Source organism: Mesoplodon mirus, assembly GCF_964341445.2.
Source record: "Mesoplodon mirus genome assembly, chromosome: 15".
NCBI classification, from domain to species: domain Eukaryota; kingdom Metazoa; phylum Chordata; class Mammalia; order Artiodactyla; family Ziphiidae; genus Mesoplodon; species Mesoplodon mirus.
This window is the reverse complement of record NC_138991.1, coordinates 65,720,163-65,745,107: the sequence shown is the minus strand read 5'-3', so window position 1 is coordinate 65,745,107 and position 24,945 is coordinate 65,720,163. Positions and strand designations below refer to the sequence as shown.

At 48.8% G+C, this 24,945-nt stretch overlaps 3 protein-coding genes across 8 annotated transcripts in view; 2 read left to right on the top strand and 1 right to left on the bottom strand.

Annotated features, from left to right (window-relative positions):
* Positions 1 to 433: 433 nt before the first annotated feature.
* On the top strand, positions 434 to 1,215 carry LOC309817250 (hemoglobin subunit alpha). Its single transcript, XM_082645374.1, has 3 exons — positions 434 to 550; positions 657 to 861; positions 991 to 1,215. The coding sequence occupies exons 1-3, from the start codon at positions 456 to 458 to the stop codon at positions 1,117 to 1,119; spliced, it is 429 nt and encodes a 142-aa protein (XP_082501500.1). The 5' UTR covers positions 434 to 455; the 3' UTR covers positions 1,120 to 1,215.
* A 1,869-nt stretch (positions 1,216 to 3,084) lies between these two features.
* On the top strand, positions 3,085 to 20,956 carry HBQ1 (hemoglobin subunit theta 1). Of its 4 annotated transcripts, none has more exons than XR_014296010.1 (4): positions 3,085 to 3,227; positions 3,318 to 3,522; positions 17,465 to 17,723; positions 17,883 to 18,007. XR_014296010.1 is itself a non-coding variant. In XM_082643705.1 (4 exons), the coding sequence occupies exons 1-4, from the start codon at positions 3,133 to 3,135 to the stop codon at positions 18,012 to 18,014; spliced, it is 579 nt and encodes a 192-aa protein (XP_082499831.1). In that variant the 5' UTR covers positions 3,085 to 3,132; the 3' UTR covers positions 18,015 to 20,956. The 4 variants fall into 4 exon arrangements, 3 of the variants coding, with proteins under 3 accessions (XP_082499831.1, XP_082499832.1, XP_082499833.1); XM_082643705.1 differs by having other exon boundaries at positions 17,465 to 17,611; positions 17,883 to 20,956; XM_082643706.1 differs by having other exon boundaries at positions 17,465 to 18,017.
* A 783-nt stretch (positions 20,957 to 21,739) lies between these two features.
* LUC7L (LUC7 like) overlaps positions 21,740 to 24,945 on the bottom strand; it is a 30,620-nt gene continuing 27,414 nt past the window's right edge. For all 3 annotated transcript variants that reach the window (XM_082645281.1, XM_082645280.1, XM_082645282.1), the window contains 3 exons: positions 23,367 to 23,396; positions 22,802 to 22,969; positions 21,740 to 22,083 (listed from right to left, as the gene is read on the bottom strand). In XM_082645281.1, the coding sequence (XP_082501407.1) occupies positions 21,942 to 22,083; positions 22,802 to 22,969; positions 23,367 to 23,396 (340 nt within the window). In that variant the 3' untranslated portion in view covers positions 21,740 to 21,941. The remainder of the gene's footprint in view (positions 22,084 to 22,801; positions 22,970 to 23,366; positions 23,397 to 24,945) is intronic.

Sequence of the window (24,945 nt, the reverse complement as noted above, 5' to 3'; positions counted from 1 at the left end):
CCCAAATTTAAAATGCCTAGCGTGTGCCAAGCCTAGGTCCAGGGTGGGTGGGACGGGTTGACCTACTCCCTTCTTCCATCTCTCGGGGATTCTAAAGGGTGGAAGGGCGGGCATCCACCCCGCTCCACAAACCGGCCCCCGCCAGCTGGGACCAGGATAGCACTTCCGGGGAAGGTGGACGCAGCGGGCGGGAAGCAGCCGGTAGGAGGGAGAACACCCTGGCCAGAGTCTCCAGGTGCCTCCACAAACTGGGAGCGAAGCACCCACCGCCCAGCCAGGCGCAGACATTGCGCCGCGCGCCCCCTGCTGTCCAGGTCCATAGGCGCATCCCGGCCCCGCGCCAGCCAATGAGCGCGGCGCGATCGGGCGTGCCCCTCGCGCCCCTGGCATAAAGGCTCGCGCAATCCCAGCCCTGCACGCTTCTGGTCCTGACCCAGACTCAGAGAGAACCCACCATGGTGCTGTCTCCCGCCGACAAGACCAACGTCAAGGCCATCTGGGGTAAGATTGGCAACCATGCTGCAGAATATGGCGCAGAGGCCCTGGAGAGGTGAGCAGCCCACCTGCCCGGCTGGGACTGGGGCCGGTCGCCCCGTCGCGTCCTGGTCCTGGGCCAACCGGCCTAAGTCCGGATCTCCCACCTCTTCTCCACTCAGGATGTTCATGAACTTCCCAAGCACCAAGACCTACTTCTCCCACTTCGACCTGGGACACGGCTCCGCCCAGATCAAGGGCCACGGCAAGAAGGTGGCCGACGCGCTGACCAAAGCCGTGGGCCACATGGACACCCTGCCCGATGCCTTGTCTGATCTGAGCGACCTGCACGCCCACAAGCTGCGTGTGGACCCGGTCAACTTCAAGGTGAGCTCGTGGGCCAGACCTGGAGAGATCTGAGCTAGCAAGGCAGAGAGTGCAGAGGGGTTCCAGAGGTGGATGGAGCACGGCGGCGACCCCCAACCCCTCGGCCCCTGACACCCCCTCTCTCCGCAGCTCCTGGGCCACTGCCTGCTGGTGACCCTGGCTGTCCACCTCCCCGGCGACTTCACGCCCCCGGTCCACGCCTCCCTGGACAAGTTCTTGGCCAGTGTGAGCACCGTGCTGACCTCCAAATACCGTTAAGCTGGAGCCTCCGCGATCCCTACCCTGGCCTGGGGCCCTCTGGCGCTCTGGGCACCCTCACTTCCCGATCTTTGAATAAAGTCTGAGTGGGCTGCAGCCTCTGTAGCCTCGGTTCTCTGTGTCCACGAACCGTGCCAGGGGTCGGGGTGGCTCTTTTTGCCTTGGACAAAGCGACTCTCCGAGGCAGGTGAAGAGAGGGAAGGGGAAAACCGTACAGAAGAGTGGGGTGGAGCCGGTCCCAATGCCACTGCCTGGGATTCTCTGGGCAGCCCTCACCCTCACCCTGGAGTGACTTGCTGAGTACATCTGCCCTTTACCGAATTAATTCCAGAGACTTGCATATTCATCGCGGGTTTGTTCAAATAATGGGTTTGTTTCCTGTCTTTACATTTTATGGCACACACACTTGTGCTGAGAGTTGGTGGACCTCCAGCCTAGGACCTTGGAGCTCTCCCAGGGCTCTTCCCAGAGTTGGGTGGTGGGGAGAACACAGAGATCACACTTCTTCAGAGACTCACTGAGTACCCCCTCCCCATCAAGTGCTTCCCAAGTACATGCACCGTCTAGAGGAAATTGGGGTGAGCAGTGCCATTGCAGAGCCAGGCAATTTCCTGGATATGCCCCTTTCACCTGGTACACCCCCCAGGACACTCACAGGGTCTAAAGGACTGACTTGGGGGGCCCAGCTCAGGATCCACTGCATCACCCTGAGGTCCACTGACTGCCCCCAGTGCAGCAGTGAAGAGAGCCTGTTGGGGGGCGGGGGGCGGGCGCCTGCACTCCGATGTGCTTCCTTCCCATGGAGAATGCCCCTAGTGCCCCTAGTGTCCGGTCCTGGTAGTCATCCAGCCCTGAGCCCCCGACTGAGAGCAGCGTCCTTTCTTCCCTGGGCCCAAGTGTCATCCTCAGAAAATGTGATGGCAGCTTCCCTGACTCAGTGTGTCATGCTTTTAGCGCAGCTGGTGGCACAGTATGAGCTCTGTAAGAGGCAGTCTTCCTTATTTTATTATTAGGAAAAATGAGGGCCTGGGCTAAAAGTGGACACAACCCAGATGTCCATCAACAGATGAGTGGACAAACAAAATGTGATCTATCTATCCATAAAATGGAATGCTATCCATCCATAAAAAGTAACGAAGTGTCAATACATGCTACAACATGGATAAACCTCGGAAACATGTTAAGTGAGAGAAACCAGACACAAAAGACCGTATATTGCATGATTCTATTCACATGAAATGTCCAGAATACGTAAATGCACAGAGACAGAAAGACTGGTCATGGCCAGGGGCTGGAGGGCAGGGGTTATGGACCGATGGCTAATGGGGACAGAGTTTCTATTTGGGACGATGAAAACGTTCTGGAACTGGACAGTGGTGATGGTTGCACACACTCTGAATGTAATTAAAGACACTGAATTGTACACCTTAAAATAGCTAAGACAGTAAATTTTATGTTACATGAATTTCAACGCAATTTTTAAAAAAAAGGATGTATAGTGATGCCTGGCACAGCATGACTGCTGCATAGGTATTAGCTATTATTTTGGGATATATCCTAGGCACCCAATATAAATGCTCATTGTCAGAAAGAGGCGTCTGTTATGAACCAGGCACAACCCTGGAAAGAAGAAATTGTTACCTTCCTTATATACCATAAATGAGAAAATAGACTCAGAAAGGTGTCATAATAGACTCGGGAGGGAGGCAGAATAAGCTGACGTTCAATGCCAAAATCCATGCTTAAATTCAGGGCAACCTAAAATTAATGATGCATACTAAATATTAGTTTCCATAGAGTAAACCTTCAAAAATACGGGCCTCAGGGTCCAGGGCGATTAGGAAGGCCCCAGGTCGGAGCAGACGCTCCGTGGAGCGCTCCGGGCCCCTGGGGCCAGATTCTGCGACCAGAGGCGCGGCGTACCCCGGAGGCCAAGGGGACCGCGGGACGATACGCGCAGGCGCAACCCGGGCTTCATCAAGGCGCCGAGCGCGCGGCCGGGCGGGCTCCAAGATGGTGCTGGAGGCGGCGGACCGGGCTGCGGTGCGCGCGCTGTGGCTGAAGCTGGGTAGTAACGTCGGCGTCTACACGACCGAGGCCCTGGAGAGGTGCGCACAGGCCCCGGGCTCCCCGGCCTTCAGCCCGCTCGGGAAAGCGTCCTCCTTCCTCCCCAGCCTGACTCGCCGTTCCTCCCGCAGGACTTTCCTGGCCTTCCCTTCCACCAAGATCTACTTCCTCCACCTGGACCTGAGCCCCGGCTCCGCCCAGGTCAGAGCGCACGGCCAGAAAGTGGCCGACGCGCTGACCCTCGCCGTGGACCACCTGGACGACCTGCCCAGCGCCCTGTCGGCTCTGCGCGAGCTGCATGCGCACAAGCTGCGCGTGGACCCCGTCAAGTTCAAGGTGAGCTCGCCGGCGGGGCCTGACCCCTGTCGCCGGGGGAGGGGGCTCCCGTCAGGGAAGGGGGTTGCACCCGCGTGGGAACGACTCCCTCTCCGCAGCTGCTGGTCCACTGCCTGCTGGTGACCCTCGCCCGGCACTACCCCGGAGACTTCAGCCCCTCCCTGCAGGCCTCGCTCGACAAGTTTCTGAGCCACGTGATCTCGGCGCTGAACCCCAACTGTCACTAAATTGGGAGGGTGGTCGCGTGGGGCTCGTATTTGAGTAAAGTCCGCGGACAAAGCCTCAGGTGAGCGAGTGTTCTCTCTAGGGGAGCGCGCCCTGGGCCTGACAGGGGGCGGGGGCGCCCCTCCTAAATGAAGTAGGGGTCTGAGGAAGCCCGAGTCTCACACTCCCAGTTAGATCCCAGCACGGACGCCCCCCGAACCCCGGCAGCCTGAGGCAAGCCTGGACAGCGGGTCCCAAATCCCAAGTGGTAAGCCCCGACTCGCCATGCCCTTGGGCCCGACCACTTATCGGTGCAGACCCGCGGCTTCGGCCGCTCGGGAAGGGGTGGCAGGTGGCGGTCATGGTCGCAAGCTGGCGAGGTCGGACCCTCCTCCGGGCTGCCCACTTTGGACACCTCAGATCCACCTAGAAGCGCGCAGCACAGCCTGGGAGAAAATTAGGGACCGGCGCCCCTGCCGGCGCAGACCAGAACTGCGCCTCCGGAACGTGCTGGGGACTTTGGGTAACCGGTAGGCTTGGGGTCAAAGGCGCCTTTGCAGGCTTCCCTGGTGGCGCAGTGGTTGAGAGTCCGCCTGCCGATACAGGGGACACGGGTTCGTGACCCGATCCGGGAAGATCCCACATGCCGCGAAGCGGCTGGGCCCGTGAGCCATGGCCGCTGAGTCTGTGTGTCCGGAGCCTGTGCTCCGCAACAGGAGAGGCCACAACAGGGAGAGGCACGCTTACAGGGAAAAAAAAAAAAAAAAAAAAAAAAGGCGCCTTTGCCAGACTCTGGACCTGGTGGAAGGAGGTGGCTTCTGCAGTGGACAGGGCGGACCAGGGAGCCGGCAGAAAGCCCTGCCTACATGCCACGCTTCTCAGGAGGCAGACCTCAGAGCGTCTTCCTTTAAAAAATTCGGAGTACTCCACCTGCCTGTGTATCCCAGTGGGCTCAGCACATCCATTATTCCTTCACTCCCCATTATTCCTTCACTCCCCACTTGACACGTGGGGAAACTGTGTGAACAATGGAGGGCATGGGAGTCCCATCCAAGAGTACATGTGTGACATGCACAGACAGAAGTCCCCTCTTATCCTGAGGGATATATTCCAAGACTTCCAGTGGATGCCTGAAACCTCAGTACCGAACCCGAAGCATGCTGTTTTTTCCCATATGTACTACACACCAATATAGTAAATTTAATTTATAATTAGGTACAGTAAGAGAGTAACAGCAATAACTAATAAGACGATAACAATGTACTGTAATAAAAGCTATGTGAGTGTGGTCTCTTTCAAAATATCTTGCTGTGCAAATTTGATACCGTTTCCACCTCAATACCAGAGCAGCTACCACACACTGTGGCTGTAACTTTTGCAGTTTGAAGTGCGACAGCAAAACAGCATGAATTCTTTTCCTTCTTCACAATTTCACAGATAGAAGATTCGTTCTTACCATAGATCTTAGCAACCTCAACATACAATTTTTTTCTTTCCTTATTAAGTCTGGAACTTTTAGCTTTTTTTAAAAAAATTAATTTTTGGCTGTGTTGGCTCTTCGTTGCTGTGTGCGGGCTTTCTCTAGTTGCAGAGAGCGGGGACTACTCTTCATTGCGTTACACAGGCTTCTCATTGCGGTGGCTTCTCTTGTTGTGGAGCACAGGCTCTAGGCATGCGGGCTTCAGTAGTTGTGGCTCGCCGGCTCTAGAGCGCAGGCTCAGTAGTTGTAGCGTGCACAGGCTTAGCTGCTCTGTGGCATGTGGGATCTTCCCCGCCCAGGGCTAGAACCCGAGTCCCCAGCATTGGCAGGCAGATTCTTAACCACTGCGACACCAGGGAAGCCCTAGCTTTTCATTTAAAGGAAGCACTTGAGGTCTTCTCTTTGGCACATCACTCCTCTTGTGCTTTGAGGCCATTATTAAGTAAAATAAGGGTCACTTTGAACACAAGCACTGAGATGCTGGGACAGTGCATCTGATAACACAGACGGCTATTCAGTGACAAATGGGTGGTACACACCGGACAAAGGGATGGTTCACATCCCAGACGAGATGTAGTGCGACGCCCGGAGATTTCATCATAACACTAGAATGCACATTTTAAAACTTATGGATTGTTTATTTCTGGAATTTTCCATTTAACATTTTTGGACTTGGGTGGACTGTGTATAACTGAAAGCATGGAAAGCATGAAAAGTGAAAGCATGGAAAATGAAACAGTGGATAAGAAGGGAATAGAGGGCTTCCCTGGCAGCAAAGTGGTTAAGAATCCACCTGCCAATGCAGGGTACACGGGTTGTTCGAGCCCTGGTCTGGGAAGATCCCACATGCCTCGGAGCAACTAAGCCCGTGCGCCACAACTACTGAGCCTGCGCTCTAGAGCCCGCGAACCACAACTACTGAGTCCATGTGCCACAACTACTGAAGCACTGCAACGAAGAGTAGCCCCTGCTCACTGCAACTAGAGAAAGCCTGTGTGCAGCAACAAAGACCCAACACAGCAAAAAATTAATTAAAAAAATAAAAAGGGATCACACACACACACACACACACACACACACACACAGGTGCAAACACCCACAGGCAGAACAGCCCCACAGAGACATGTGACAAGGTAGCATGTAATGTAAGTCTTCCGGGTCCTTCTAGGCACATTTGCAGAGATTTTCGTTTTTTTCTTTTGGCCGTGCAATGCAGCATGTGGGATCTTAGTTCCCCAACCAGGGATCGAACTCATGCTTCCTGCAGTGGAAGAACAGAGTCTTAACCACTGGACCACCAGGGAAGTTCCTTGGAGAGATTTTCTTAAGAAATGGTATCCTCAAAGTGTCACTGGATAAAATGGACACACTGGATGATATAAAGAGCAAAAACTTGGTATGGGAGGAAAAGACACCATAAACAGAGTTAAAAGAGGAACTGGGAGAAAAATATTTGCCACAAATAGCAAAGGGTTATTATCTTTTTCTTTACAAGATCCAAATTCTCTTTCCCACCCCCTCTATTTTTTTTTTTTTTAAACACCAGTCAACCCAATAGAAAAATAAGCCAAAGGACAAACAGGCAACTCATAGTATACCAATGACCAAGAGACATTTGCAAAGATGCATAAAGACATGCAAATTAAAATGCTCATTAACAAGACACCTGTCATGGAAATATTTAAAAAGGCAAGATCCAATACACTCCTGGTAGAAGTTTTAGTATAACCTTTTGGGAGGGTAATTCAGCTGTATACAGTTGTGGGCTGGTAAATATTTAAATAACTGGCACTCAGGAAGAACGGAATGGGAACTGATTTGTAGCATTTGCCAATTTCCGTGGTGTAACTACTGCCATCATGGTTGATTCAGGCTATCAAACAGGTTATCACTGAATGGGAAATTAGGAAGAGATATATAGGGACTTCCCTGGCGGACCAGTGCTTAAGACTCTGTGCTTCCACTGCAGCGGGGTGCTGGTTCAATCCCTGGTCGAGGAACTAAGATCCCGCGTGCTGCATGGCTCGGCAAAAAAAAAAAAAAAAAGAGTGATTCGGTTTCACCTTTAAAAAAAAAAAAAAAAGGGGAAGAGATGTATAGTAGCTGCCATTGTGTCGTATTTCCACTGTCCAGATACAAGAGATGTAAGCATAGATGATAGTAAACTGTAGTAACGTAATTAGGAAGTAATTGGCTTTCAGTATTTATTACCTATTTTTCACATGACCTATTTAGTTGTAAATTACTGTAACTTAATTTTTCATAGTGGTTGTGTTTAACAACAAGCTCTCAAAATTCCTACAACTTAACCTGAGCCAATACAAGCAGGTTCCAGCACACCACTGGCTGTATCCTTTATTTTTTAAAAAATATTAAATTGGGCTTCCCTGGTGGCGCAGTGGTTGAGAGTCCGCCTGCCGATACAGGGGACAAGGGTTCGTGCCCCGGTCCGGGACGATCCCACATGCCGCAGAGCGGCTGGGGCTGTGAGCCATGGCCACTGAGCCTGTGCGTCCAGAGCCTGTGCTCCGCAACGGGAGAGGCCACAACAGTGAGAGGTCCACGTACCGCAAAAAAAAAAAAAAAAAAAAAAATTTCTTTTGGACTTCCCTGGTGGCACGGTGGTTAAGAATCCGCCTGCCAATGCAGGGGACAGGGGTTCGAGCCCTGGTCCGGGAAGATCGCACATGCTGCAGAGCAACTAAGCCCATGCGCCACAACTACTGAGCCTGCGCTCTAGAGCCCGCGAGCCATAACTGTTAAACCCATGTGCCGCTACTGAAGGCCATGCGCCTAGAGTTCATGCCCCACAAAAAGAGAAGCCACCACAATGAGAAGCCCACACGCTGCAACAGAGAGTAGCCCCCCCTCACCACAACTAGAGAAAGCCTGCACGCAACAAGGATCCAACACGGCCAAAAATAAAATTAAAAAAAATAATAAATTTATAAAAAATATATATATTAAATTTTTTATTTCTTTACCTAGGAATAATTCTACATCAAATATCAGTATATAGGGACTTCCCTGGTGGTTCAGTGGTAAAGAATCCACCTTCCAATGCAGGGGACGCGGGTTTGATCCCTGGGCGGGGAATTAAGATCCCACATGCCATGGGGCAACTAAGCCCACACGCTGCAACTATCGAGCTCGTGCGCGCCTCAATTAGAGAAGAGAAAACCCTCACAGCACTAGAGAGAAGCCTGCGCGCTACAATGAAAGATCCCGCATGCCTCAATGAAGATCCTGTGTGCCGCAACAAAGACCTGACACAGAAAAAAAAAAAAATCAGTATATAATTTATCATTATCACAAAAAGTTATTCTGGAATAAGAGGGAAAGACAATCTCAAAATTCACCCATCATCAGGATGTTCCAATGACCAAATCAACCTCGTGTTCACCTTGTTCATCTACAGAACTCATTAATATAACCAAATTTGCCTCACAACTACATATATATATATTTTTTGGTAGGCCCTTCTTGGTTATCTCTCTATATTTATTTATTTTTGGCTGTACTGGGTTTTTGCTGCTGTGCACGGGCTTTCTCTAGTTGTGGCAAGCAGGGGCTACTCTTCGCTGCGGTGTGCGGGCTTCTCATTGTGGTGGCTTCTCCTGTTGTGGAGCACGGGCTCTAGGTGTGCAGGCTTCAGTATTTGTGGCACTCGGGCTCTGGAGCCCGAGTAGGCTCAGTAGTTGCAGCGCGAGGGCTTAGTTGCTCCATGGCATGTGGGATCTTCCTGGACCAGGGATCAAAGCCGTGTCCCCTGCAATGGCAGGTGGATCCTTTTTTTTTTTTTTTTTTAATGCGGACCATTTTTTTTTAGTCTTTATTGAATTTGTTACAATATTGCAGGTTTTATGTTTTGGTTTTTTGGCCACGAGGCATGTGGGATCTTAGCTCCCTGACCAGGCATCGAATCCGCACCCCCAGCATTGGGAGGCAAAGTCTTAACCACTGCACCACCAGGGAAGTCCCGGTTATCTATTTTAAATATAGCAGTGTGTACATGTCAATCCCAAACTCCCAATCTATCACCCCCCCACCAACCTTACCACTGGTAACCATGTTCTCTAAGTCTGTGAGTCTGCTTCTGTTTTGTAAGTTTATTTGTATCATTTTTTTAAAGATTCCGTACATAAGCGATATCATATGACATTTGTCTTTCTCTGTCTGATTTACTTCACTTAGTATGATAATCTCCAGGTCCATCCATGTTGTTGCTAATGGCATTATTTCATTCTTTTTAATGGCTGAGTAATATTCCATTGTATACAGGTACCACATCTTCTTTAACCGTTCATCTTTTGATGGACATTTAGGTTGCTTCCATGTCTTGGCTATTGTGAATTGTGCTGCTATGAACACTGGAGTACATGTATACTTTCGAACCAAGTGTTTCTCCAGATATATGCCCAGGAGTGGGACTGCTGGATCATATGGTAGCTCTATTTTTAGTTTTGCAAGGAACCTCCATAGCGGCTGCACCATCTTACATTCCCACCAACAGTGTAAAGTTCCCTTCTCTCCACACCCTCTCCGGGATTTACTGTTTGTACATTTTTTGGTGATGGCCATTCTGACTGGTGTGAAGTGATATCTCATTGTAGTTTTCATTTGCATTTCTACAATAATTAGCGATTTTGAACACCTTTTCATGTGCCTCTTGGCCATCTGTATGGCCAAGAGAAATGTCTATTTAAGTCTTCTGTCCATTTTTTGATTGGGTTGTTTGTTTTTATGGTATTGAACCACATGAGCTGTTTGTAAATTAGAAGACTAATCCTTTGTCGGTCTAATTACTCCCCAACTCATTCTATGAGGCCACCATCATCCTAATATGAAAACCAGACAAAGATACCACAAAAAAAGAAAATTACAGGCCAATATCACTGATGAACATAGACGCAAAAATCCTCAACAAAATATTCGCAATCCAAATCCAACAATACACTGAAAGGATCATACACCACGATCAAGTGGCGTTTATCCTAGAGATGCAAGGATTTTTCAGTATCCACAAATCAATCAGTATAATACACCACATCAACAAACTGAAGAATAAAACCCATATGATCATCTCACTAGATGCAGAAAAAGCTTTTGATAAAATTCAACACCCATTTATGAAAAAACTCTCCAGAAAGTGGGCAAAGAAGGAACACACCTCAACATAATAAAGGCCATTTATGACAAACCCACAGCTAACGTCATACTCAACAGTGAAAAGCTCAAAGCATTTCCTCTAAGATCAGGAACAAGACAAGAAGGATGTCCACTCTCACCACTTTTATTCAACATAGTTTTGGAAGTCCTAGCCACAGCACCCAGAGAAGAAAAAGAAATAAAAGGAATCCCAACTGGAAGAGAAGAAGTAAAATTGTTATTGTTTGCAGGCAACATGATACTATACATAGAAAATCCTAAAGATGCCACCAGAAAACTACTAGAGTTCATCGATGAATTCGGTAAAGTGGCAGGATACAAAATTAATACACAGAAATCTGTTGCATTTCTATACACTAACAACAAAAGATCAGAAAGAGAATTAAAGAAACAATCCATTTATCATTGCATCAAAAAGAATAAAATACCTAGGAATAAACCCTACCTAAGGAGACAAGACCTGTACTCTGGAAACTATAAGACACTGATGAAAGAAATCGAAGACTACGCAAACAGATGGAAAGATATATCATGTTCGTGGACTGGAAGAATACTGTCAAAATGAATATACTACCCAAGGCAATCTACTATCAAATTACCAATGGCATTTTTTACAGAACTAGAACAAAGAAATCTTAAAATTTGTATGGAGACACTAAAGACCCCAAATAGCCAAAGCAATCTTGAGAAAGAAAAACAGAGCTGGAGGAATCAGGCTCCCTGACTTTAGACTATCCTACAAAGCTACAGTCATCAAAACAGTATGGTACCAGCACAAAAAGAAATATAGATCAATGGAACAAGACAGAAAGCCCAAGATAAACCCACCCACCTATGGGCACCTAATCTATGACAAAGGAGGCAAGAATATACAATGGAGAAAAGACAGTCTCTTCAGTCAGTGGTGCTGGGAAAACTGGACAGCTACATGTCAAAGAATGAAGTTAGAACACTCTCTAACACTATATGCAAAAATGAACTCAAAATGGATTAAAGACCTGAACGTAAGGCTAGGTACTATAAAACTATTAGAGAAAAACATAGGCAGAACACTCTGACATAAATTACAGCAATATCTTTTTGGATCCATCTCCCAGAGTAATGGAAATTAAAACAAAAATAAACAAATGGGACCTAATTAAACTCAAAAGATTTCGCAAAGAAAACCATAAACAAAATGAAAAGACAACCCACGGAATGGGAGAAAATATCTGCAAATGATGGTTGTATCCTTTAAATCCAAAAAGTGCAAATTCTCTAGACCTGCAGTCCTGATTCTGGGATTTATCCTGCAGAAAGCAGGCACACACATGAAGATGTATGCACAGTGACGTTCTTTGCAGATCTGTTTATCAGAGCAGAGAAATAAAAAGAAAATAAGAAAAAAATATGGTGCACAACCAACACATTCATCAATAGGAGAAAAGTTAAAAAATTATGGTAGGGCTTCCCTGGTGGCGCAGTGGTTGAGAGTCCGCCTGCCAATGCAGGGGACATGGGTTCGCGCCCCGGTCCGGGAAGATCCCACGTGCCGCGGAGCAGCTAGGCCCGTGAGCCATGGCCGCTGAGCCTGCACATCCGGAGCCTGTGTTCCACAACGGGAGATGCCACAACAGTGAGAGGCCCACGTACCGCAAAAAAAAAAAAAAAAAAAAAAAAAATTATGGTAGATGACACCATAAAACTCCTAGAAGAGAACAAAGGCAAAACATTCTCTGACCTAAATCATGCCAATGTTTTCTTAGGTCAGTCTCCCAAGGCAATAGAAATAAAGGGAAAAATAAACAAATGAGACCTAATCAAACTTACAAGCTTTTGTACAGCAAAGGAAACCATAAATAAAACGAAAAGACAACCTACGGACCAGGAAAAAATATTTGCAAATGATGTGACTAACAACAGCTTAATTTCCAAAATGTACAAACAGCTCATACAACTCAATAACAAAAAAACTAACAATCCAATCAAAAAATAGGCAAAAGAAAAAAAAAAAAAAAAAAAATAGGCAAAAGACCTAAAAAGACATTTCTCCAAAGAAGACATACAGATGGCCAACAGGTACATGAAAAGATACTCAAAATCTCTAATTAGAGAAATGCAAATCAGAACTACAATGAGGTATCACCTCACACCAGTTAGAATGGCCATCATAAAAAAGTCTACAAATAACATGGGAATTCCCTGGCAGTGAGGTGGTTAGTGCTCGGTGCGTTCACTGCTGTGGCCCGGGTTCAATCCCTGGTCGGGGATCATCCCAAGAGCTGCGTGGTGCAGAGAAAAAAAAAGAAAAAAACCTATAAATAACAAATGCTGGAGAGGATGTGGAGAAAAGGAAACACTCTTACACTGTTGGTGGGAATGTAAATTGGTGCAGCCACTGTGGAAAACAGTCTAGAGGTTCCTAAAAAAACTAAAAATAGAGTTTCCATATGAACCAGCAATCCCACTCCTGGGCATATATCTGGACAATACTATAATTCAAAAAGATAAATGAACCCCAATGTTCATAGCAGCACTATTTACAACAGCCGAGACACGGAAACAACCTAGATGTCCATCAACAGAGGAATGGATAAAGAAGATGTGGTACATATATACAATGGAATATTATTACTCAACTATATAAAAAAAAAAGAATGAAATAATGCCATTTGCAGCAACCTGGATGGACCTAGAGATTATACTAAGTGAAGTAAGTCAGAAAGAGAAAGACAAATACCATATAATATCACTTATATGTGGATTCAAAAATATGACACAAATAACTTATCTGTGAAAGAAAAACAGATGCACAGACATAGAAAACAAACTTATAGTTACCAAGGGGGAAAGCACGGATGGGGGAGGGATGGATTGGGAGTTTGGGGTTAGTAGATACAGACTATTATATATAGGATGGATAAACAATAAGGACCTACTGCATAACAGAGGGAATTACGTTCAATATCCTGTTAAACCATAATGGAAAAGAATATGAAAAAAATGTATATGTACACATAACTAAGTCACTTTGTCATATAGTAGAAATTAACATGTAAGTCAACTATACTTTTAAAGTAAAATTTTAAAAAAATTATGGTAGAGGCACACAGGGAAGTCAGCCTCTGGGCACACAGTGAACAATGCCAAGACGTTCATGGAACAAAATACACAGCAGGTCACTAGAGAATAAATCCAGGTTCATATTGACATAATCACAAGAAAACTGAGACACACACTAAGTCATGGCAGCAGTTCATGGGCGCGGGACTAGGGAGGCAGAGAAGACAGCTGTCAGTACACCTGATCTAATCCCAGAAAAGGAACGTGGTGGTGCTATGACTGATTATTCATTTATGTGTGTGTTTCGCCCTTTCACAATTAATTTGCAGAAAACCTTGCCCTGAGCCTTTGTAGCAAAAATTCTATGCACAAACATAATTCTTTCCTTGGGGGATTTTTATAGAAGTGGAATTTCTGGTATGCCCATTGCTATGGCTTTTTGATAAAATTTCCAAAACTGCCCTCCTGAGTTTCGTGAGCAGGAGGCGAGAGCCTGCACCCCCCCCACCACAGCCCTCATTTAGCTCGTTACTTGTGAAGGTGAACGCTGCTTGCTCCATGCTGACTTCTCTGTAGAATCACCCACTTTCCCAGGGTGGTGTTTGTTCTTTGTCACGTCTGTGGACCTGACACCTTTGCCCATTTTTTTCTGTCTTTCTTGGGGGGAGTCTCTCCTCGAAATATACCCAACCCTTCCTTCAGGCCCCTGGGCCCTGTCATGCTCCAAGGCTTTGCCTGCTCTGTGCTGCCATTTCCAACCTGGCAAGAAAAGAGGCTACAGCTTCATTGATGACAATTTAAAATGCTGGATAAGATGCCTTCCGTCTTCTCAATAGCACAAAGGGCAAGCAAGATGATAAGGAATTTTCAGACCAAAAACCAAGTAAATGTGAGAACTCAGAGATGTCACAGCACCTATACCACCTGGGTTCTGATGTACTTGCCGAAACTAGCAAACTTGAGCTGGGATTCTTTTTCCTTACAGGCTCACAGGTTAAAAGGGCCAGTATAAGGTGATGTACCCAAAAGGTGACTCTTCCCCATAAACCTGGGGCCCTAAAAGGATACCCCACTGGGTATCCTTTCCCCAAACACAGGGACTAGGAAAAACGAGCAAAGAAAGAAAAACAAAAACAAAAACAAAAAAACCTTATGTTCAGCAGAAAAGGGAAAACAATTCCCTGATAAATTGAAATCACATGCCAATACCTGTGGCTTTGCAGACCAAGTTCATATTACCAGAAGGGTCCTCCCCTTACCAAAATCTCCAGGCTGTGGATTTTGTGTAAAATAATCCTGGACTCCCTCATAGACCCCTGGCAAATAAATCCTCTCTAGAAGAAATCACTTCACCATAGGCCACGAAGGGCCAGGACTAGCAAACTCACCAGGCACAGGAGGAAAGAAGACACCGTGCGTGAAAGCCAGCAGATACATGAGTCAGCAGAATGGACCCGCCGAAGTGTCAGATTCAATTACAACTTTGCTTGTTCAGAAAATTAAAGACAAGATTTCAAATATCTGCAGGGAGCCATAAAATATAGTAAGTCACACAGCATATGTGAAAAAGAACTTTTAGAAATGAAAAATATAACCATCAAAAATAAAAATGGGGCTTCCCTGGTGGCGCAGTGGTTGAGAGTCCGCCTGCCGATGCAGAGGACACGGGTTCGTGCCCCGGTCCAGGAAGATCCCACATGCCGCGGAGCGGCTAGGCCCGTGAGCCATGGCCGCTGAGCCTGCGCGTCCAGAGCCTGTGCTCCTTAACAGGAGAGGCCACAACAGTGAGAGGCCTGCGAACCGCGAAAAAAAAAAAAAAAAAAAAAAAAAAAAAGCAATGGATAACCTTAACAAAACAGTCATAGAATTAGTGAACTTAAAAATTAAGTCAGAATCAATTATCAAGGGCTGTAAGACCCTGCACAACACCAAGTAGGGGCTCTTCCTTTTTAAAAATTTTTAATATTTATTTGGCTGAACCGGGTCTTCATTGCAGCATGCAGGCTCTTAGTTGTGGCATGCAGGATCTAGTTCCCTGACCAAGGATAGAACCCATGGCCCCTGCACTAGGAGCTCAGAGTCTTAACCGCTGGACCACCAGGGAAGTAGCTTCCCAGCTCTTCCCTGAATGTCGTGCCCTTGGTGCCTCACTTGCCCCACCCTGTCCTGACTCTACTGAAGGATATATTTCAGAAGTCTGAGCTGTAAGAAGAGTGAACAACAAAAACACTGGTAAATACAAACACTGATTGTATGTAAAGTTAGTCTATGGAGTTAAGAAAACAAAAAAAACACCAAAAAGCCCTACACAGACACGAAACACCCGCTGATACTCAGCAAGAAGGGGTTCAGAGCCCTCAAATCCTCTTAAGTCCTTGTACCATCTGTCATGCAAACAATGTCTTCATTAACTTTAGACTCAGTTTCCTGTTGCTGGTATAACAAAAACTCAGTGACTTAAAACAACGCAAGTTTATTCTCTTACAGTTCTAGAGAGCAGACACCCAAAATCAGTTTCTCTACGCTGAAATCAAGATGTCCACAGGCCACGCCCCTCGGGAGGCTTTAGGGGAAAATCCTCTCATCTTTTCAGCTTCTAGAATCGCATTCCTTGGTTCTTGGACACTTCTTCTAGCTTTAAAGCCAGGAGCACCCGGCCTCCTTTGGTGGCCAAATCTCCGTCTCCCATTTGTAATTGCATTAGGCCCACCTGGATAATCCAGAATCATCTCCACCTCAAAATCTTTCACTTAATCACATCTTCAAAATCCCCTTGCCATATAAAGGAATATTCACAGGTCCCAGGGATTAGGACCTCTATATATTTGGAGGCTATCATTCAGCCAACCACAACACATCAAGTATGCGTGTTGTAAATTCTAGGGGAAGAATAGAAATAGAGCATGACTTCCAATCTAACAGAGTGAAAAACACTGTTAAAATAAAACAATCCCCCCAAAAAGGGGCAAAAATGGAGAGAAAGAGAATGGGTATGACAAATGGAAAGCCCCCCACAAAAGACAGTGTCAACAAAACAAAGAACATTGTTAATTACACCGACTACGTGACTTAACTGATCCAAAGGATAAAGATCCGACACAGGACTTTCAGACAAAAGGCACAAATAGAGTAAAAAGAAGTGTCACTAACAACAATGGTGGGGACAGACTCTAGAGTGGAGCCCGTAACCCCACCTCTTGGTGTTCTCCCCCTGTGTTGTCACCTCCCTTTGAGTGTGGCTTTGCTTTTAGTTTATTTAAAATTTATTTTATTGGAGTATGGTTGATTTACAACGTTGTGTTAGTTTCTGGTGTACAGCAGTGACTCAGTTATACATACATATAATAGTTTGCATTTACTAACCCCAAACTCCCAATCCATCCCTCCCCCAAGCTTTTTATTTTTAATATGGTGAAATACACATAACGTTTACCATTTCAACCATTTTAAAGTGTACAATTCAGTGGTGCTTAGTACATTCACAATGGTGTGCAATCATCACCTCTATCTAGTTCCAGAACTTTCTCATCCTCTGAAAGAAAACCCTGTGTCCATTACCAGTCACCCTCTATGCCTCTCCCCCCTCGGCCCCTGAAAGTCACTCACCTACTGTCTGTCTGTGTGGATTTACTGATCCTGGACTTTTCATGGAAACGGATACAGTACATGGTCTTTTGTGTCCAGCTTGTTACCCAGCATAAGGTTTTCAAGGCTCATTCATGTTAGACATGCATCAGAATTCCAGTCCCTTTTAGGCCAAGCAATATCTCATTGTAGGAACAGACATTTTGGGTTTTGTTTGCCCCTGTACCTGTTACATTTGGGTTGTTTCCATCTTCTGGCTACTGTGAATACCATAAACACGCTTGTACGAGGACTTCTGAGTCTCTTTCAGCTCTCCCAAGTGTGTCTCAAGGAGTGGACCTCTGCTGGGCTCTGTGGTAACTGTTCCCCACACTCTCTCCAGCACTTGCTGTCTCCATGTCTCTCTCGCCCGTGCTCCCCCACCCCCACCCCCCGACCACTTGTCTTGTTTTTAACCCACAGGATTTGGGGCGGGAATGGGAAGGCGCCCCCAGGACTGAGGTGCTGCCTGTCTTGCTAGGAGACCCTCTCCCTCACCCGCTGCCCGGAGGCACCCTGTGGAGGGCTTCCTGCCAAGGCTGGAAAGCCGTTGACTGCTGCCACGACCAGGTGAGCTGGGGAGGACCCTTCCCCAGTACAGCCTCAGATAAGACCCCTTGACTGCAGCTCTGGGAACCCTGATGCTCAGAAGCGGTGGGACAATAAATGTGTGTTGTTCGTGGTAAGTGATTTTCAAAGAGAGCAGAGACCTCTGACAGGGATTGCGGGGGAAGATGGGGGATCCCAGGAGCTGGAGATGTCCTATCTCTGGACCCGGGTGCACATGCAGGGCCTGCTCCTCGTTCTCTAAACAAAGTGTTTTGTGCTTTCTTCTGTACAGAGCCTGGGCCTGACTGGCCTGGATTCCCAGGCAGGCTGGACTTCGGTGGGGCTCCAAAGAGGCACCAGCAGCTTCAGAAGGAGGCCCAGGACAAGACAATACTGTACTGTAATACATCACATTGTTATGTAATTATAAGCATCATACTACATATACAAGGATACTGTGTTATATGTGTGAAGTTGCTGAGTAGAGGTTAAAAGTTCTCACCACAAGAAAAAAATCATGTCGCAATATACACATATATCAAATCATTACACCTGAAACATAACATTTGTCAATTACATCTCAATAAAAATTAAAAAATGAAGGTGGCTGGATCCAGGTGGGGGAAGTCCCTTTGGCTGGCCGCTCGCGACTTCTCTCCTGGACAGTGACGACAGTGCTCCTCGCACAACCTCCTTGGGAGGGTACCCCCAGCCCCACGGGCACTGGGCAAGGAGGTCAGGCAGGCCAGGCTGCGGGGATGACACGGGGAAGGGAGCCAGCCATGGCGGGTGGGGATCAGGTGCCCCAGGGAGGGAAAGACGGAAGAGCAGAAGAGGCCGGAAAGCGCCAGAGAGCTGGGGGTGCTCAGGACACGCAGGGACCCCAGGGATCCCTCGGGCTTTCCCAGTGGACTCCCAGGTGCCCCGGGGCAGGGGGTGGAGGGTTGCCTCCGACCAGGGATCACTGGCACTTGGTGGCAGACATGTAGGTCCTCAAGCAGCCATCAGCTTTGTTGCCTGTGACCCCGCACCCAGGGCCACGTGGCACCAAAGCCTCCTGTGCTGGAGCGTGCCCAGGGGTGTGGGAGGAGGAGGAAGGGTCGTCTGAGGGTCGGGCTTAGGGCCTGTGCAGTGGACATAAAGGAATACAATGCGCCAGCAACTGTGAACAGGACTCAACCCTCTTTTCCTCAGGTCCAAACAGAACAAGTGTTATCTTCCGCATGTGCCCTGGTGGCAAGAGCTTGAAGCCCTGCTCTAAGAAGTTGGACAGCAGCTCAGTTCACGTCCCAGGAGAGATGCCACTGAGGGTTTGCAGCTGGTGGCCCAGCTGTCGGGGACCCCTCCTGCTGCCCCCAGTCCAGCTCTCAGTGTGTTCCGGACTAGCAGCACCAGCAGCCCAAGGAAGCTGTTGCATTCTTGGTACCAATACAGGCTACAGGGTGGATGAACCCTCCAACACCGTGCTCAGTAGTAAGAGGTGCTAGTCATAGGTCACATCGTGTGATTCCAGAGACAGAAAGTAGATTAGTGGTTGTTCAGGGCTGGGGCCAGAGGGAAGAGGGAGTAACTGCTAATGGGTACAGGGTTTGGGGTGATAAAAATGTTCTTCAGCTACACAGTAATAAACTAGACAGCACAACATTGTGAATATACAAAAACCACTATACCATACACTTTAAGTGGTTAAAATGTTGAACTTCATGGCAAGAGGGTTTATCTCAATCCAAAAAATCTACCTGCAAAATAACAAAAGAGGTCTACATTCTTGGACCCCTCCCTAGACCAAGAGAAAGTCTGCTGGCGGGGCGGGGGGGCAAGCCACCTGTTTTAACAAGTCCTCCAGATGACAATGACATGCAATGAAGTCCAAAAGCCGCTTAGCTGACCCAGTCTCCCCAGAGCAGGACCACGTGTGGGTTCTAAGCCCCACTGTGGCCCCCACCCCATTCCCAGGCAGGGGGCCCGCCAGAGGCACTGCTCGTGCACACCTCCTCCCCAAATCACACAAACCTTGGCTGGACACGGCTCCCCAGCCCCCAGGCCCAACCAAGAGCACCCAGCTACACCCTGGGAGGATATCCCTGTGCCCACACGATGCAGCAAGGGCCTGGGAGCTGCCTTGGATGCAATGGGCTCCCACGCAGCAGCAGGGCCAGCACGGATCCTCCAGCCCTCCCTTCCCTAGATTGTAGCTCTGGGCCTGGCTAGAGACCCCCAGAAAGAGAGGGGAGAGCAGCCGAAACACACCTGCCCCCCCGACAGCCTGGGGCCTCTGTGCACTTAGGAGACTCTACAACCTACACAAGGTGCTACGACCACGCCACACCCCACCCCCGCCAGTAGCCAGAAGCATGGTGTGTGTGGGGGGGGAGTCCCTGAGAACTTGGTGACACGGAGGGTCTGAAGGCACCATAGAGCCCTGGGGTTGACCCCAGGGGCCTAGGGCCCACCATCACCATGGGCCCCGGGAGCATCTGCACCTATTGGCTGGGCCGACCCAACTCTCTGCTAGGACTGCAATCACCTCCCTACCTGCATCCCTGCTCTTCCCTGTTAAATAAGTGATTCCCCACATCAGTATTTTAACAAGGAGTGAGGGGGCTCAGGTAGGTGGCCCCCTCCAGCCCCAATCCCATCCTCTCAGCACCCTCCGGGTCCTCCACCCACCTACCAGGCCCTCTGCTGGGACCCACCCAGGGTGCGCTGTGGCATCCTTAAAGCAGGCCCAGTGTCCTGAGTTGTGCACTGTCCCCACCAGTCTGACCTCTTCCTCTGCCCATCCAGAGCAGAGGGCCACGGCTGGTCTGCTGCACTCCTCCGCCCAGGAGTTGAGCCAACACGGAGAACCCAAGGCTCAGGGGCCGGGGGAACCGGGCTCTCAGGCCCTGTGATGTGCCAGGGGCAGGCGGGTGCCTCCAACACTGAGGCTGGAAAAGCCAGGTAGCAAGGGCTCCCACTGCCTGGTCCTGGACTGACTGGTGAGCGTCCAGGTGTAAGGGGAGCAGAAGCCGCCCTCCAGGCCCTCCTGGGCGTCTTGACCCCAGCGCCACCTGCTTTCTGGCTGGGACCCCAGGCCTCCTAAGTCCAGGGACACCATCTGCCCTCTGCCTCTTCAAAACCACCCTTCTATGGACAGTGGCCACCACAGTGATTGCTACTCAACTGTAGACTCACAAATGGTTACAGTGGTAAATGTATGTGCACTGCACGACAATAAAAACAGGACAAAACCCCAAAACATCCCTTCCGGAGGTGACGAATGGAGGTGTGAGGAGCTGTGCAGCCCTGCCCCTGGCTTCCCACTCAGTCCAGCCCCCGCCGTCACAGGCCAGGCTGCACCGTTGAGTCGGGAACCCATGACCATAGCCCTCACCCCCTTTGCCTCCCCCCTCCCAGGAGACCTTTACACACCCACACCCACCCCCGACCCAGGCTTTCTGCCAACTTGTATCCACTTCCCACCTGGGAGGGCACACCTCCACCCACCTACCAGACAGATACTCACCCCTGGCTTCCCAGTGGTCTCCCACTGTGAGCAGGGTTATGTTCCAGCATGTTCTGGCCCAGCCAGAAGCTCCCTCCAAAAATACCCCCACAAAAGTGAAAACAAGAAAAGAGCTCCCAGTTATACTTTTCCGAAGGGCTCACTTTAGCAATACGTGCAAAAGGGCTGAGGGAGAGTGGGTAACACCACCAGGCCCCCCAAAGGTGAGTCACACCACACCTGACCCCAAAGTCAGCACGCCCTCCTCTGAGGACCTCGTGGCTGTCATGCAGATACTATCCACGGGTCTTTCTTGGCCCTAAGTAACTCCAAGAGGGGTAACTGCAGTTCATCTGAGCTCGAGTGCCAGGCTGAGGCTGCTTACCACAAACCAGACTGCCAGTCCTTGGTAAGAGGGCAACTCAGACTTCAGAAAGACATGTGGAGCCCACAGAGCAGACGGCCGGGCATATCCGGCCCCAGCCAGTCTGGGTGTTGGAGGTGCACAGCACATCACATGCCAAAAGTCAAAGGGGAGTCCAACGGTAAGTCACATTTCTAGGCTCAACTCAGACGACCCCTGGTGTGTCCCCCAACCTGTGGAAGCCACGGCAAAGTCTAGCGCACCGGGGACAGGAGAGACTGCACCACGGCTGTCAGGAGGCAGTCTGTCAGGCTATTTATTCCCACTTGACATAACCCAGAACACAGGAGCAACTCTGTACATCTCGAGAAACTCACAGCTAGCTCCAAAACAATAGAAATGGTAAACTACAAAAGATGAGTTGTATTCAGCAAATATAAAGGGTAACGTTAGGCTGTGTCAAACACATATCAGACTATTTACAGCGCCTGGACGTGGGTTCAGATCTCGCCGGCCTCCTTTTCCTCCGACCTCCGTGACGCGGTCTTCCCATTGGTGCTCTCGAGCCTCCAGTCGGTGGCCCCCCGCTCACTCCGCCCGCGCTCCCAGGACTCCTCCCTTGAGGCCCGCTCTCTGGAGAACCTGGGAAACAGGAACCAGAGGCTCAGCAAGGGCTGGCCCCCCCTCCTGGCTGCTCCTCAGGCACTGACACCTTGGACCCTCAGCACCAGGCCAGGTAAGGGTAGGACCCACCACGGGTGGAAGGGCCCTAGTAGACCAGAGGGTGCCAGGCCTGCCATCTCGTGCCCAACCCACTGCCCAGGGAGGGCTGGGTAGCCACTAGAAAGTGACATCTACAAAGGTTTCTAGTAATAGGAAAAGCTTCCACTAAAATGTAAACACTGCAAAGGAAAATACAAGAGTCCACACATGGAATATGATCCATTATGTAAAAACACAATGGAAAAAAAGATATTTAAAATCCATCGTACCAAAGCTAACAGTGGTCGTCTCTGAATATGATCATTAGTGGTGTTTTCTGTTGTTGCTGTTTTTCCTTTAAAAAACCACAGCAGAGGTAAGCAGGGCCTAGTCGGGGGCTCTGCGTACCAAAATGACAGTGAGTGTGCAGCCCCTGAGTGTGGCCATGCCCACGTGCGACCACCTCCTCAGCCTCTCAACCGTCCCAGCCCTGAAGCCATCTGCTGCCCTCGGCTTAGGGCTCTCAGTGCCCTGGGCCCCATTCAGGACTCCTCAAGGCCCTAACACTCTGTCCCACAGATGACAGACCCCCAGACCCCAGCACACAAAGAAAGGGTGCACTCCTGGACACAGCTACTGAAGGAGTCAGAGTAGTTACTTGTATTTCGAACTCCGGTCCCTGGATGCCCGGCGGTGGCCCCGGCTGTGGCTCCGGGAACGGCTTCGGTGGCGCCGGTGTCTGTCTCGGGACCGGGACCGGGACGACTTCCGCCGCTCTCTGGAGGTAGATCTTGACCGCCTCCGACGCCGGTCCCGGGAGCGTGACCTGCAGCAGATGTTCTGCTGATGCTTTACTGTTATCTCCCCTCCTCCCACAAACTTACAACTTGGGTTCACAATAATCCCACCAACTACTCTCTGGTAACTACGGCCAGACCCTTCCCGCTGATGCTTCCTGTACATTGGCCAGGAAAGTCCCGGCTGCCCAGCAGGCCCCAGCAGCACCCTGACTGTCCCTCTCATTGACAGTGGGTCCCCACTCCCACGCTGCACTAAGCCCCAGCCAACGCCAGTTAGAAACAGGACTGGAGTCTCACCCACGTCCTGTGCCCTTCATGAGCCAGACCTGACCACCAGATAATAACTGTGAAGCTATAAAGGTTAAGTATTAAGTGCACATAGAAAAGAACATCTCACTGAGAACACATAAATGGAAAACCTACCTCCTGCGATCTCTGGTTCTTGATCCAGACCTAAAATGGAAAAAAAGATGAACAATTTCCCAAAAACAGCTTCATCCCTTACAGCTGAGGGGAGGTGCCTCAAGTTCACGTGGTGAAGGAGGGCCGACTTCCCAGAGGACCTGCTATAAGGCCTGCCTCCAGCCCCAGCTGCTTGGAGGCAGAACGCAGAGACCAGCACCCAGGGGTCCATGCTGCACTGAGCTGAACCAGCGGCTCTGCAAACTCTTCACAGTGGACGCCACCTCAGCTACATAGATAGTCACATGGCAGGTGCAGGGCTGGGCAGGACACCCAAGTTGCAAACACAGGTTCACTGCCAGTGAGTGTCACATGAGCTCCCTGGGAAACATTATACAACCAACAACTAAGAAATGCACTTTACAACGAGGTCTCATTTCACACCGTTCCAAGCAGAAATTTACAAGATCACCACCAACGTGTGCTCAAGGAGGAAGTGACAAAAGATGCTCACACATCATGTGGCTGGAGGGTGATCTGACAAAGCCTCTTGAAAAGCAATTTTTGTAACACCTACCAATATTTATATATTATATTCCTTTATCCCAGGAATTCTAAGGAATTTTATAAACCCTCAAACTCATACAAAGATGGTCACTAGATTACTCGTTCAAAAATAGTTTCATAAAAACTTAATCAAAAAATTTTTTAAAAAAGCAAAGGCTTCTAAAAAAAAATAAAATGCAAAGGCAACAAAAGCAAAAGTCAACAAGTGGGACTACATCAGACTAACAAGCTTCTGCACAGTGAAGGGAACCATCAACAAAATGAAAAGGCGACCTACTGAAAAGGAGAAAATATCTGCAAATCATGTATCTGATAATAGGCTAATATCCAAAACACAAAAAGAACTCTAAACAGAAGGGGGGGAAAGAAAAAAAAGTAAAAACATGGGCAGAGGACCTGAATAGACATTTTGTCAAAGAAGACATACAGATGGCCAACAGGCACATAAAAAATTGCTCAACGTCACTATTCAGCAGGGAAAAGCAAATCAGAACCATAATGAGATACCACCTCACACCTGTCAGAATGGCTGTCATCAAAAAGAAATACACATGGGCCTCCCTGGTGGCGCAGTGGTTGAGAGTCCGCCTGCCGATGCAGGGGATACGGGTTCGTGCCCCGGTCTGGGAGGATCCCATATGCCGCGGAGCGGCTGGGCCCGTGAGCCATGGCCGCTGGGCCTGCGCATCCGGAGCCTGTGCTCCGCAACGGGAGAGGCCACAACAGTGAGAGGCCCGCATACCGCAAAAAAAAAAAAAAAAAAAAAAAAAAAAAGAAATACACGTGTTTGTGAGGATGCAGAGAAACGGGAATCTTTGTGCACTGTTGGTGGGAATGTAAATTGGTGCAGCCACTATGGAAAACAGAAAGGAGGTTCCTCAAAAAATTAAAATGGAACTACAATATGATCCAGCAATTCCAATTCCGGGTATTTTTACCTGAAGGAAATGAAATCACAATCTTGAAAAGATAGCTGCGCCCCCATGTTCACCGCAGCATTATTTATAGTAGCCTAAACATGGTAACAACCTAA

Excerpts from the sequence above, each read along its gene's own strand:
- LOC309817250 (XM_082645374.1), top strand. The coding sequence starts at position 456 with ATGGTGCTGTCTCCCGCCGACAAGACCAACGTCAAGGCCATCTGGGGT. Across the intron at positions 551-656 it reads GGCGCAGAGGCCCTGGAGAG|GATGTTCATGAACTTCCCAA; the intron begins GTGAGCAGCCCA and ends TTCTCCACTCAG. Across the intron at positions 862-990 it reads TGGACCCGGTCAACTTCAAG|CTCCTGGGCCACTGCCTGCT; the intron begins GTGAGCTCGTGG and ends CTCTCTCCGCAG.
- HBQ1 (XM_082643705.1), top strand. The coding sequence starts at position 3,133 with ATGGTGCTGGAGGCGGCGGACCGGGCTGCGGTGCGCGCGCTGTGGCTG. Across the intron at positions 3,523-17,464 it reads TGGACCCCGTCAAGTTCAAG|GATTTGGGGCGGGAATGGGA; the intron begins GTGAGCTCGCCG and ends TTTAACCCACAG. Across the intron at positions 17,612-17,882 it reads TTGACTGCTGCCACGACCAG|AGCCTGGGCCTGACTGGCCT; the intron begins GTGAGCTGGGGA and ends TCTTCTGTACAG.